General features: G+C 41.6%; 3 protein-coding genes across 6 annotated transcripts in view; 2 read left to right on the top strand and 1 right to left on the bottom strand.

Annotated features, from left to right (window-relative positions):
- Nucleotides 1-290: 290 nt before the first annotated feature.
- hmox2b (heme oxygenase 2b) lies at nt 291-3737 on the top strand. The gene is made up of 6 exons (XM_053851714.1): nt 291-410; nt 1194-1282; nt 1362-1479; nt 1641-2132; nt 2300-2423; nt 2581-3737. The coding sequence occupies exons 1-6, from the start codon at nt 321-323 to the stop codon at nt 2706-2708; spliced, it is 1041 nt and encodes a 346-aa protein (XP_053707689.1). The 5' UTR covers nt 291-320; the 3' UTR covers nt 2709-3737.
- A 350-nt stretch (nt 3738-4087) lies between these two features.
- Nucleotides 4088-7417, bottom strand: dnaja3a (DnaJ heat shock protein family (Hsp40) member A3a). Of its 2 annotated transcripts, XM_053851964.1 has the most exons (12): nt 7212-7417; nt 6725-6861; nt 6564-6647; nt 6295-6501; nt 6018-6170; nt 5808-5955; nt 5612-5676; nt 5297-5425; nt 5110-5225; nt 4932-5029; nt 4665-4791; nt 4088-4510 (listed from the first exon to the last, which is right to left on the bottom strand). In XM_053851964.1, the coding sequence occupies exons 1-11, from the start codon at nt 7399-7401 to the stop codon at nt 4679-4681; spliced, it is 1440 nt and encodes a 479-aa protein (XP_053707939.1). In that variant the 5' UTR covers nt 7402-7417; the 3' UTR covers nt 4088-4510; nt 4665-4678. The 2 variants fall into 2 exon arrangements, with proteins under 2 accessions (XP_053707939.1, XP_053707940.1); XM_053851965.1 differs by lacking the exon at nt 4665-4791.
- Nucleotides 7418-7842: 425 nt separating this feature from the next.
- Nucleotides 7843-14183, top strand: part of LOC128751677 (mitochondrial import inner membrane translocase subunit TIM16-like) — a 73429-nt gene continuing 67088 nt past the window's right edge. For 2 of the 3 annotated variants that reach the window (XM_053852893.1, XM_053852890.1), the window contains exons 1-6: nt 8025-8496; nt 9768-9864; nt 9975-10055; nt 10131-10201; nt 11089-11275; nt 12175-12251. In XM_053852893.1, coding sequence (XP_053708868.1) covers nt 8389-8496; nt 9768-9864; nt 9975-10055; nt 10131-10201; nt 11089-11275; nt 12175-12251 — 621 coding nt within the window. In that variant the 5' untranslated portion in view covers nt 8025-8388. The other variant, XM_053852891.1, reaches the window with a different exon arrangement.

Below are 14183 nucleotides of genomic sequence, written 5' to 3'. Positions count from 1 at the left end.
TTTGTGATATGTTGTATACAGAGCATGTTACAAACACAATTTCCGTCAGGATTAATAGTTTTTCCTGATTATGATATATATATATATATATATATATATATATATATATATATATATATATATATATATATATATATATATATATATATATATATATATATATATATATATATGTATGTATATATATATATAGAGAGAGAGAGAGAGAGAGCGAGAGAGAGAGAGAGAGAGAGAGAGAACAAGGAACAAGAGGAATACAATTCAAAATAGAACGTTACAGGCATTACAAATGCAACAAAAAAAGTAACAGTCACAGACCCATGAACGCATCAAGCCGACGCAGGACCAGCTTTCGCGCATGCGCTCTGGACTACAGAAGCGTATTAGTTAACTGGACCGGCAGACTGAAGGTTTGTGTTCAATGTCACTGCGTAATCAGATTTCTCCTTTTCTATGATTCAGAAAACGCTATTCGTCTTAGCCCAGCGAACATTTAGCTAGCTAACTTCCTCGAAAAATCAAGCGATCGCTGTTTTTGATGAACGATGTTGTTAGCTGGGTGCTAACTTTGCTAGCGCTATCTGAAGTTATTGTTGTCTTGTATGATAGGTTCCATCGAAGTTGTGTGGACCTGTTTGCTCATGTCAACAACGCGATTTATTGTTCTCGCAGGAAGGATCGACTGGTTTCATGCTGTCGTGACTGCCGTGGTTTCTGGATAAAAGCTTTGGCTAAAACTGCTAGTGTGACATGTTTTCTTTGTAAGCTGCTGACAGCCTTTGGTAAACAACAGGAGGCCTTTAACATGTTGCGCCGCTGTCCACTGTCTTTTAAATCTACCTGTTGTTGTTTGTTGTTGATACATATATTTTCGTAATTTTACCATCTTATCTGGTTCTGCTGAAATAATGACTTAATCTTAACCGATAATCTCCTTCTCTGGCTCTGGTTAGTACTGAATTGATTTTTTTATCTTCATTGTTTGTGTGTTTTGTTTTGATTTTGTAACGTCAGTTGACACAAAAATAATTCCCTGACATGAACGGTCTCGTCCTGCTGACAAGGTTGTGCAATGCATGGCCCAGTGGCAACTGGAGACAGCTGGAGTCACACACTTTCATTTCCATTTTTGCTGCTTCTCTCAGTCCAAAATGAAGACAAACAGATTTACATTTTTCTCTCTTGTTTCAAAGGGAAATAAGCAGCCAGAAGCCATGGAGACAACACCAGCGAAGTCAAATGGAGCTGGTCCTGTACATGAGGATAAAGAAGAGAAGCCCAGGTAGAGCTGAAAGAGAAATTATTGTAATGGTCAACCTTTGTCTGATCACGCGTCATGTTGGTCCCTCCACCTCCCACAGTCCTGATGATCTCTCAGAGGTGTTGGCAGCAGGGACAAAGGACGTTCATGAAAAAGCAGAAAACACACAGTTTGTGAAGGATTTCCTTCGAGGACGCATTCGTAAGGAACTTTTCAAGGTTGGTCACCAACATAGTAGATCAGCATTGAAGAATGAGGGATGTTTGGCATATAACTGTTGAAATATTCACATCAGTTATTTGCTTGAAATCAGAAAAATGATCTCAAGTATTGAGTGAAACATGGAGGTGATATCAACACCTTTTTTTCTGCCCCACAGCTTGGTGCGGTGGCGCTCTACTACACATACACAGCAATAGAGGAGGAAATGGAAAGGAACAAGGACCACCCTCAAATCGCCCCAATCTATTTCCCGTCAGAGCTGCACCGCCATGATGCTCTGGGCCGAGACCTCCAGTACTTCTATGGCCATGACTGGCAGGACCAGATCAGCTGCTCACAGGCCACCCAGCACTATGTGGAGCGGATCCACCAGGTTGGGCGGGATGACCCGGTGCTGCTGGTGGCTCACGCCTACACCCGCTACATGGGGGACCTGTCAGGCGGACAGGTGCTGAAGAAAGTGGCGCAGAGAGCTTTGAAGCTCCCCAGCACCGGAGAAGGACTGGAATTTTATCAGTTTGATGCCATCCATAGTGCCAAAGCATTCAAGCAGCTGTACCGAAGTCGGATGAACGAAATAGAACTGGACAGTGCGACGAAGAAGAAGCTTGTGGACGAGGCGGTCAAGGCTTTCCACTTTAACATGGAGGTAGGTCCACAAGCCCTGACTGTCTAGTGATGTATTGTGTTGTTTAATGGTATGTGGACAGATTCAACTTCAATTTCATAAGTCTGTCAAATATAAAAACATGTTTAATCGTGATTATTTAATAAGAGAAACTGTAATAGATATTAGATGCATTCTTTTAATGGCAGGTGTTTGAGGAGTTGGAGGAAATCGGCAAAACCATTAAGGACGAAGTTTTAGATGCCGGGATGCCAGTCCATGGAGAGATGGGTGGAGACATCAGCAAATGTCCTTACTATGCGGCGAAAATGGGTGAGTTCTCTACCTGTGTTTTTATTTGGTGGAATGATTGAAAGTAGGTATTAAACATAATTGTGGTGTGTCTGTCCTGTCTGTGGGGCTGGAAAAGGCTTTAACTTTAAATATTTGCTTGTTAAAGTCAGTCTACTTTTGTGCTTCTGTTTCTCAGCGGCGACCGGTGGAACTGCATACGCCTGTCAGGTTGCCATGGCGATGCTCCGGAACCCAACAGGCCAGGTCCTGTTCGCCACCTGGTTCGCGGCTCTGGCCGGGCTGGCTGCTTGGTATCTCATGTGATCCATCTGCTGCTGTGAGAGAAACGATAAAGGATGCGGATGCACAAACTCAGCGATCATTTCAGACCAAACCCATCTGGATGCCTCAAAAAAAAAAACCCTTACCTGCCGTTGGAAATAACTTTGTCCTTGCGCTCCGATTGGTCCTCTGGCTTGTAAAAGTCTACCTCCTTCAGACTCTCCTGCGTCCTGCCATCCATCATGTTAGGAAGCTGCCTCCCGATTTCAACTTTCAAAGGCAATAGTGGCTAGATAGGAAGTCATGAGGACTCTAGTGTTTTGCTTTTAGCCTAGCAGGTTATTTGACAGTATAAAATGTTATTACCACGTCCTTAAAATGTGATGCACGTCTCTACATTTATGTAGGAAACTGGCCTGTTCGTAGATTAAAACATGATTCACTTATTCAGTCAGATACTGATGCACGTTCTGCATACTCCGCTTAACTCAACGCTGCCTGTTTGAGCTGCTACTAAATATTCATGCCCGCGACCCGTTTAAATGGCCAAACTACACATCTAAAGCTCAGTTTTGGTGGCTTTATTTTCAGTGTGTGATTTGTGGATGTCACTGAAACGGTTTTATTTATTCAGTCATGATGCATATATCGAGTGTTTTTAGCACTCCTTTCACAATATACTGGGAAATCGTGTTCTGTACATATGCAATGGAGTATTGTGGTTCAATTATTCTGACTTTGACGGACGCCATTTTCATCATGTGACTGCGGTTCTGGTACAGGGCATCCCACAAGTGGATGTTTCATGTTCCTCTTGTGACGCTGGTTTTGTTTGTTCCAAAAGACGGAAGTGATTGTGTGTTTCAGTATTGAAGAGACTCAGGTTTATATTTGTGACATGGGATCTTGATGAATTGCACAAGTGGGATGATGTGTACGGGCAGTTTTGAAGATTTTAAATCAAAATGTCATTTATTTTCATCTTTTTGAAAAAGCTTTAATGCCCTATGTGCTCCCGATATATAAAATGCATCGCACCGTGATGCCCCATGAATAAAAAAAGTCTACTAACCAGTTTGTACTGTGATGTTTCTTACGAGAGAATAGGACATTCTGTGCTGCAAAATTTCTTATTAATTTTCCTCTTGTTTTCATCAGTGGTTCATGTAAATCAGATGTCAGCTTGAAAGAAAATGTCTTAAGACAGCATGTGGCAAAAAAGCAAACATGAAATGACAAATAATATTGTGCCTGCAATGAAATAGATTTTTAGAAAATAACAATAAAAGCATAAAAACATTAGATCAGTGAACATTAAAAATGCAGCTACACTCACACTTTGACAAGAGCAACTACTCATCAGAATTATGATCGATTTCCAATGTGATGCTTCACAATAATTCATCCAGACAGCGAAATAATTTGTATTAGATGTTACTTTTATTAATAGATAATCCATTTATCCATCAGATGCTACTGCTTCATATGTACAAAACTGCTATGTCTGTAACTTCTTTCGGAGATGAGCTGTCTCTGGCACATGAAATAGGTTTTAATCATAGAGAAAGCATTATGACACTGGAGACCGACTTTCCATAACAAGGGCAAGTGAAAGACTTCGAACAGGATTCCTCAGGATAATTCTGTATCCATTCAATCAACAAGAAAACCTAATATAAAAAAAGTCCCACCGACATGGAGACTGCTTTGCGTTAACTCAAGACAATTAAATGGAGGTGCTGTCCATCGATGTTTGAGCATTTCCATTCCACTGTGTGCTGAGCTCTGCATCCACTACCAACCATGTCGTTTCAGCATGTTTCAATTCCAGGAGGACCTCTTACCTACAAGACAGAAACATGATATCTTTGTCAAACAGCAGATTCAGCAGATAAACCTCGAACAATCCAGTCGGAAGACAGTCACAAACCAGGTAGGAAAAAATATGAAGCGATTGGGAAGAGGTTATAGTTTGATATGGATGGCTCAATGTCCTACCTGGTTTGTGACTGTTAAGAGGAACTAAATAATTTCTTAAATTTGGAGAAAAATCCCCCATCTTGTTTCAAGTCTCCATCCTTCTTGCTTTGCTCTGAGTCATACTGCTTACCAATGCTGCCCCCACCTGGACAGAAGTTGACACAGCATCAGCCATGTTTAACGACTGCCTCTATAACTGCGTTTTCAGCACTGAATCATTAAGCGATGATAAAACTAACAAGAAGACAGTTTTAAAGCAAGAGTTGGTTTAATGAAAAGGTTTACCAGAAGTGGTTGCAGTGACACCGTTGACCGTTCCTTCTACGTCCGTCTCGTCTTCAGCAAAGCTCATGAGTAGTGATTTCTGTCTGTCTGTTAGTGTCCTGGAAAAGGAAACAAATACAGTCAACAAAATTCTTTTCCAGTTGAAGTTTTAAAAGCTTGCAAAAAAAAAAAATCTTACTTGGGGATTTTAACTTTAACATGGATATAGTGGTCTCCAAAGCCATAGCCACTCACACGAGCGATTCCTTTCCCTGCTAAATGGATTCTTTGATCTGTCTGGACACCAGCAGGGATCTAAATGTGGAAATAAATGAAGCAATATGATTACATATACAGATACAATTCTTCACTCTGCATGTACTCACGGATAAATTGAGTGTTTCATAAAGGCCTTGTGCTCTTGCTGTGCCACCCAGAATGGCTTGGGCTACAGAGACATGAAGATCAGAGTGGATATCTGCTCCGTCTCTTCGAAACACTGGACTTTTTTGTACCTGAAGGTAGAGAAAACAACAGTGTAAGTAAAGGTTGACATGTAAAATATGAGCTGTATCGGTTTGGATGTCATCTTTAGTACATACATGAGATTTGAAGTGGTGTCAGTGTCCAGCAATTCCATTGTGTTGGAAAGCAGATACTTTCCTTTCATGTCTAAATAAAACTACACAGTAGAAACTTACTTTAAATGTAATGAAGATCTCCTTCTTTCCTACTGGCATCCTGACTGTCTGACCGTCCTCCACTCCTGAAAAACAAATATATTTTTATAGCATTCCTAATGATGCTATAATCATCACAATAATATTCCAAAAATACAGCTATCTCTATGCCAACATCAGTCAGTGAACACAGTAACTAGTTTAACTGATCACAAACCTGCCGGCACAGGAACCATTACGGTCTTCCTCTGCTTTGTCTGGCCAGTCCCACGGCAGGAGTAGCAGGGAGAGGAGATGACCGACCCTTTGCCACCACAGCGTCGACATGTGGAGCGCATCACAAATGGCCCTGTGTTCACTGTTTCCTATGTTGAGGAAAACTGGAGGTCAGTTAAATGAAGACACAAAGCAACTTTAAAGATCTTACCATGCCTGATCCATTGCAATGATGACAGTGCTGGACCTTTGACCCCGGTTCATGTCCTTTACCGTCACAGCGCTGGCAAGCAGCTTCCATGTTAATTGTTATCTCTTTATTTACTCCCTTGGCTGCTTGAGTGAACGTCAGCTCCATCATGTACTGTGCGGAAAAGAGCACGCATGATCAGTATACTAAATGTCTTGTTCTCTGTCAACATTTACCCACTCCACTTTTGTTATGATCTAAATAATATATCACATAAATCAGGGAAAATCCAACTTACTTCTTGTGGCTGATCAAAAATGGCATTAAAGTCACCAAAACCACGGCCTCCAGAGAAGTCTCCAAAGATCTTGCGGAAGAGCTCCTCAGGATTCACGTTGTTGGTATTACCGGACCAATACTGCTGTCCACCACCGGCCTGGCCAGCATTGAAGTTGGTAGAACCGTATGTGTCATACTGTTTCCTTTTTGTTTCATCGCTGAGGACCTGAAATGGAAGGAGTATTATAACATGAATGCAAATGCATTGTGATGAAGCATCCGAAGTACCTCATATGCTTCAGCCAGCTGAGTAAATTTCTCTTTCGCTTGTGGGTCCTCTTTATTAGAGTCAGGGTGGTACTTTTTGGCCATCTAAGGAAATGTAAACACAAACTTCACAACTGTGTTCTCAGGTGTAAGTCTATGTTTTTATTTTAGGCTGTTCCGACCTGATAGAATGCTTGCTTAATCTCCTTCTGAGTTGCGGTGCGCGGTACTCCCAAGATCTTGTAGTAGTCCTGTTTGTTGCTTGCAGGGGCACTTGTGTGGAATGGCAGAATGCAGACGACATGCGGTGAATTGAAACCTGCAAGATGTAAAATAAAAAAATAGAAATGTTTCGTTTGGTTCTTGACAGTTTCCGTTAAACCAAGAAAGGTGAAGTGGATTGTTACACTTGGTCCAGGCTCTGAAATGTAACCAAAAATCCAATGGCACAAGTATAGAATCCTCTGGAAAGACAAACTAACTTCAACTTTATTGCACCAACAACATGTCGTCATTGAGGCATGCTTCGCTTTACAATCGTTCCCAACATTGATGAGGTTTGAATCAGATGAAATAGAAGAAATAACTCGCAATAGATCAAACCAGACGACATCGGGAATGTTTGAATTTAGCTTAGCTTAGCATAGCAAAGGCCAATACGTCACAAACCTCTCAATGTCAACGCTTGTTTGCACGCAAGATTTCCTTTGCGCCATATTTTCCCGGCTCCCACTGTTGAGAAACCACGAAATGTATCGGAGGGAGAAGTGGCAATGACACCGGAGACACGGTGACGTCCAGAGGACAAGATAACAGTAAACCAGCGTGTGGAACAGCGAGCTGCTGAAGACGCCATCATTCCCCAAGTCGCCGACCCTTGCCTAAACTGCGCATGCCCAGGACAAAGGGGCGTGACGGAACATTGGCGAATGAACTCCACATAAACGACTGGAGAATTAAACTTTTGTATTTAATCATGTTCCTCGAAAAAACTGTTTCATATACCAAATTGGTATATGTGATTTTACTTTAAATTTTCTTTTTTTTATCACGACACAACTTAAGAAAAACAATTATTTACATTCAGTAGCTATATACTCATTGATATTATTATAATTTGAACTATTTTTTACCAAATTTAACTAACAAGTTGACAAGTTAAAACTGTGTATTTGTTTTATTGACCCAATTGTCCGAAAAATCACATGATTTGCCGTTCATTCAGCACGCCGCTGGAGTAGCCCCACCCTACCGGGGAACGCGCTAATGCAAAGCGAGCGCTCACTGTCGCCTGGACCAACCTGAGCTGTCAGCTGTAGCCGCGGTAGCCCTGTGCCGAATACCACCACCAACCAGCTCGACAGAGACACCCGGAAGGCACGAAAGTGAATCCGAGAGGGCAGAATGAATCGTTTTAAGACCTCAAAATTCAAAAACACAACTCCGAAAATTGGCAAGAAAGATGTGAGTAGCCGAATGCGTCAGTAATTCGTCTTTTTGTGTCATAGCTAACATTAGCATCGCTTCCTGGCGTTTGCAAAAACTGCACATAGATGGGTGTTTATGGGGAACGAGTTGCTGCAGGGGGTGTGGAACTTCCTGCATATCGACAGACTCCCTAAATTTCAGTTTCACAACAACACTATCTTGAGCGTGAAGTTGTTAGCCAACCAGGTTACAAGTGTTTCCATTCAAATATTTTGTCTTCTGTAGTGGCGTGCATGCACACTGCGCGGACACTGCAGTGATGTTCAAAGCAACACATTCATAACACGGTCATCACAATATATTCATGGTGCTGTAGACGCAGTATCCTTCCGAAATATCTGATCTGTGGTCCGTGTGCATGAGGGGACTTGTCTGGGAGGAACTGCATTCTCTTGTTCACAACTCTCATTTTTGTCGACCCCCGAGCGCGTTTATTTCAGGCTCCAACTCAACTCCTCCTGCTCAGGTTTGTTATGCAATCCCACTTTTTTAACAGAGACAATGAAATCTAAGGTATTTGCTGTGGATGCTGTTTGTGTCCCTCCAATCGCTGCACAGAATTTAGGACAGTAGGTGGTGCATTTGTGCGAGTTTACCCTCTAATTACTGTAGGCCAGTTAGCAAAGATGCAAGTTGATGTTTGACATTTCCTGAAATCCATCTTCAGCGTGTCATTGATGCTGACTTGTCCTACCACTTCAAACTTTGTTTTCTGCTCACGCCTGTCACTATGGAAACGAAATTGGTTCTTGGTTATTATGCAGAGATGTTAGGAGAACCAGAGTTCTGGTATATTGTCACTCAATAACCTGTAGAGTTGTCACAGAGCTGAAGTGACAGAAAGAGCAACAAGATATCTGATGCAAGTGTTAAAGAATCTATTCATATATCCATGTAAATATACAGTAATGATACAATAACTATCATATCCACCACCGCTGTTGATGCCATCTTTGAGACAAATAAAGATAAAATAAAATCAATGCACTATCAATGTAATGGGTGCTGTGATGCTAGTGTCTGGAGCCTGAAACACTTAATGGCCACTTAAACAATGATGGGTTCACCAGAGCAGCCTGCTAAAGCACCATTAACTGGATTAGAGTCCTTTAAATATCTCAGAGTTCCGACTGTATGAGGCGAACTGATCAGAGATGTTAGCTTCCTAAACACATCGTAGCGCTTGCAGAAACAGAAGTTTTTGAAGCAGGTTATTTGCCGATGAAAACAACCACTAATCGTTGATGCAATGAGAGTTTGATGTGAAATTGAAAGAGGCCTTTTGTGTACCTCTTTTCAAAATATATTTGAATGTTATACATTCTTCGGCCATATTTGCAAAAGAGAAGAAACCTTGCTCAGTGAGAGTTAAGTAAACCTGCCTCCTTAAATCAATGGTTTGTATTGTCTAATTATGTATTCTTCAAGTATTATATTCACTATATAGTTAATAAAATTGGGCTTTTCAGGATTAAAATGACCATCTGTGCTGTCCTGGTTGATTTCTGGGGTACTGCACTGAAAGATAGTCCACTTCCTCACTTCTTCATACAGAGCCTGTTGTGTCTCAGCAAGATCCTTCCTGTTTCTGCACTCTTGGCTCGCCTTCATTTTCAACTTGGCTTGGAGTTTTCAAACACTTTACACACTCTTAAATGCTGACTTTTGACTTGTCAGCTATATGGTGAGACATCTGTACCTTGCAAATGATTATCCTGTTACTGTTTTGAAATTCAGGAGTGGATCCAGAACGTCCATGCTGGCTCCTTTTCAGGCCAAGGAAGCCACATCAAAGCCAACTCCAAATATGTGGTGTACAACACTGAGCATGCGGGTGAGTTTCAGTTCAAATCTTCACCTGCAGAGCTTTGCTGTTACTAGTTGCATTTTTTAGATTTGTCCTTGTAGTTCTGCTTACACTCTGCCCTCAATGATTGCGTGCAGGTGGAACCATGTTGGGTCTATCTACTGTCAAGGCAGGTGCTGATGGACTATGGAACGTTACTCAGATTCCTTGCCATTCTGGTACGTAATCATCATCATCTAACTTCCTTGAACTAAAGTTCATTTGATTTCTCAGCACATTTTCTCCATTTTCAGATCTGGTAACTGACATGGACTTTTCCCCTTTTGATGAGAGTCTCCTGGCCACTTGTTCTGGAGATGAAATGGTGGGCCTCATTCGAGCTTCTCAGCACAGAACTTGCATTTATTAGCTGGGACTTAATTGTTATGACAGCTGATGTTAGCCTCTTAAAATGTTAGTTAGGTTGGAACGCTTCCACATTTGTTGCAGCTGTCAATCATGCTTAGGATATCACCCTCCTAAAAAATAATAATAAAAAGGGGGAAATATCATCTTCAACAGCAACTGCCATACAAGCCTATGTAGCAACTAATAAGTCCTTAGTTTCATAAGGGATCAAAATACGACACATTTTTGTCAGTGGTAGTGAAGATAATAATACTAGTAATAAGCAAGTAATAATCTTTTGGTTGCACAAGCTACTTTCTGGTTCTTCTTATACCAGAGTGCATGGAGAAATAAAAATGCATCCTTGAATGAAGTCAAAACATATTAAAATATTCTTCCTGCGATCACTGTTCTCATGTTATTTTAAATGGCCAGATGACCTCGTAATGTTAGAAGTCAGCACATCATACGAGTCATCTCTCCATCCTGCTGGACAGCCTTGTTGTTTCTGGCACTATTTTGGAGTCTTGAATTCGCTTCTTCAGTTTAAAATCTTTTTAAGATTCCATGCACTCAGCACTATTTTCCTGCTACACTTGTGCTGGAATATGCAGAGCGTGTGCAGCTCATCCGACTCAGCAGTTGGGTTAACCTCATCAACCTGTGTAAATGCAGTCAAATGGAAAACGACTTGCACTCAGAGTGTGGGTTTGTTTGTTCAATATTCATTCGAGCGTAATACAAGAGTCAGAGTGTCCTCTCTGTTTGTGTTTTTACTTCTATAAAACATGAAATTCAGGATTCATATCGTGTTAATATTCATGGTTGGACCTCCAGGAATGTTTTGGTTCTCCTTCATCACAGGTGAAGCTGTGGCATCTGTGTGACCCAGAGGTGGAGCAGTCGACTGAGCCAGACCTCACTATTAGTCCTGGACAAGGCCGACTTGAGCTGGTGCTTTTCCATCCAACATCATCTGGAGTGTTGGCCGTCTGCACCGCCAAGTCTCCGCTAATATGGGACACCAGCCGCACTGATGCACCATTGGCAGGTATCGTCCGGACATGTAGCATCAATGTCGTCTTTGCACATCACAGTTAGAATTTTCAGTCTTTGTCACTTCATGTTCTGTGTGTAACAGATGTGTGTATTTTGGTTGGTGTCCTGCTTTTCTTTTTTGTGTTGGGGTCTGTCTGATTGACACTGCCTACATTTTGCAGCCCTGTGGCTCTGTCTATATGCGGGAGCAGCACAGGTAATGTCATGGTTTGCAGTCCTGCTCCTAGTCTGCTCATACTGGTCTCAGGATGGTCCTTGACTTCCCTTTCCCCACCACACGATCACTGTTCACCCATCAGAGCTGCCCTGGCTGCTGCTGCTGCTCACTGCTGATCCAACCTTTCATGAGTCACAGTGTATTTCATCCCCCTTGAAGAGAGTTTGAGAATGGAATCATGATCTCAATATCATTTGAGTATGATCTGGTGTTATCTTGAAATCAGTGTTAGATCGTGCACTAAAAGATCTAACACAACATAGCTGCAATTAAATTCAGAGAAGGTTACAACAACATGTCAACAGTTTCAACCATTTCAGGAGATTATTTTTCTCATTTTCATTTCGATAAATACAAACCGCTCACAGATTTGTGTTTTGTTTCATCCTTTTGTGTCTTAACAATTTCCTTTTCCATCTGTCTGATGTTGTCCTGGTCAAATATTCACACAAACTTTGCTGTGATCTAACACATGCTGGTCACTTCTCCCACGCCAAAAGCATAAGAACGCTCTGTTCTTTGGTCTATCGGATCCTGTGAAGTGTGCTTCGTTTTTGGCTTCATCTTCCCCCTTCCATCTGGCTGCAGTGACATCAGTTGTTTGTTACGTGATGCAATAATGCGCCAATGCAACAGGAGAAGGATACTTACTCTTATTGTCTCTGTGTCTTCAGTTCTGGAGCAGCACAGTGATCAGCTGCAGAGTCTGAGCTGGAAACAGGATGGCTCCTTGTTGGCCTCTACCTGCAAGGTAAATCTTTGATAACTTCTTCATTTAAAGGTTTACTTTTACTTGATCATCTGTGGATCATTTTACAGTCTCCATTCATGTTCCAAGAAGCAGGGAACAAATGCAGAATACAATTATTTACTCGCTGTTCTGTCATTGGCCGCTAGATGGAGCTGTTTAGTCAGTTTCAGCACTAAACCAATTGCCGTTGAAGCTGGCAAAGTGTGTATTGCTTCATGATGATGCTGGGCTCGTAAAATGGGTGGAGTTCAAGATGGTCATTAGCGAGTTGATGTTTACAGTCGTTTTTTGGGGGTTGCGGCCGATAAACATGTGACGGTCTCGGTAATGATGTTGGCAGAGCTGCTCAAGAGTTTATATTTTTAAATTCAACGCTTTTGTAGTTGTGGTGCAAACTTAATTCAAGGCAGTGGCCTTCATGTGACGCTTATGACCTTCACGCCCTAACAAGTAGATCGTCTGCTTGCCAGTGAAGCAAGAAATTATAGATATTTATGACTTGTTTTTAATGAATGCATCATTTCATTTAGTTTTATCGCCCATAAGAGTAACTTGAAGGGTGTTAAGACATTGATATTGATCATAAAATGTGCCCGGTATTTACACATCTGCCTTCAGATGAAGACTGAACGGATGTTGAAAACTGATTGTGGCGGGAGTTTATTTTCCGACTGAAAATGAAATGGTTAAAAAAGGTCACATCATTTGATCGCTTTTCTTCATCCCTCTCATCTGTTGACATAAACCCATGAAAACAGGGCTTCATTTGACCTTTGTTCTGTTTGCCCTTTTGTGTATAAAAGAGTTTGGACTATTGTACGCATGTTGCAGTCTCTTACTTTTTAGTTTTGTTGAGCTACGAGCAGATAAAGGTAAAGCCAGTACCAGATACAGAGAGACTACTTGAGCGGCTGCCCTGAGAAAGAAATACCCAATTAAGCCTTTACCTTTTTAGACATATAAGTCATAACAGATCACTGAGATTCTTTCCACTCATTTGAAGTAGAAGGAGCTTTCTTCAGGGTTATAAGTGTTTGCTTCTTTAAGGTACGAGACTGACGTCTCCCTTCAGTCCCTGCTGTGTGTTGCCTCTGCTCTCTGAGGTCAAGCTCTTGCGGTTGCTGAGCATTTTTCCAAATGGGGGAAGACACTGGTGTTATGTGTGGCAAGGAGTTTCATCTCCCTTTTTCGCTTGATCCAACTTCTTATTTTTTTTAATTTAGTGGGCAACTCAAAGGATGTAAAATCAGTTCAAGGAACACACAAAGGTCTTGCCAACATTTCCCTTTTATCCTAAGTGCGTTGGAAATTTTGTCCCATGATTAGTTTCTCTTTTTTTTTCTTGCATGATGAAAGAAACTTCAGCATGAACCGCTCTTCCGTCTGTGCTGCTCTAGTTTGGTAAATCTAGCTTTCCAATCTTAAACAATACTGGGCCCACGTCTCTACTCTGACTTGAGAATTTGCAAAGATTCTGGATGAGTTGGATGAGGATTGTAATTTGCAAGAGTCTCCGTGTTTCTTTCCTCACTTCGTGCTTCCAAACGTCACCAATAGTGGTGTTGATTGACGTGAAAATGTGACCCCTGTGGATAATTGGGGAGCACAAGATGAGTATAATTGCATGCTAACCTGAATAAACTTTGACATAAATATATGTCACCTGTCTTTGGTTAACATCTATCAGTGTCAGTCCGGTTCCTTCTGTTTGTCTTTGCCCTGAAAGGTAACAAATTACTCCGACCATCACACGCTCCGTCCATGCTGTGACGCTAATCCTGACAGGATAATCGCCCTTAACAACGTGGCCATCAGACTTCATGCAGCCTGAAAGAACAAGGATGTCGGCGATGGTGGGTGGGGGGTTTGTGCGAGCCAGGATCAGAGATGTGGGGCCTCTTAAGTTCATACCCTCTTCTGCTCTGGTGTCAT

Source organism: Synchiropus splendidus, chromosome 19 (assembly GCF_027744825.2).
Source record: "Synchiropus splendidus isolate RoL2022-P1 chromosome 19, RoL_Sspl_1.0, whole genome shotgun sequence".
NCBI classification, from domain to species: Eukaryota; Metazoa; Chordata; class Actinopteri; order Syngnathiformes; family Callionymidae; genus Synchiropus; species Synchiropus splendidus.
Note: the sequence above shows the minus strand (reverse complement) of the source record. Positions and strands in the feature narration are given on the sequence as shown.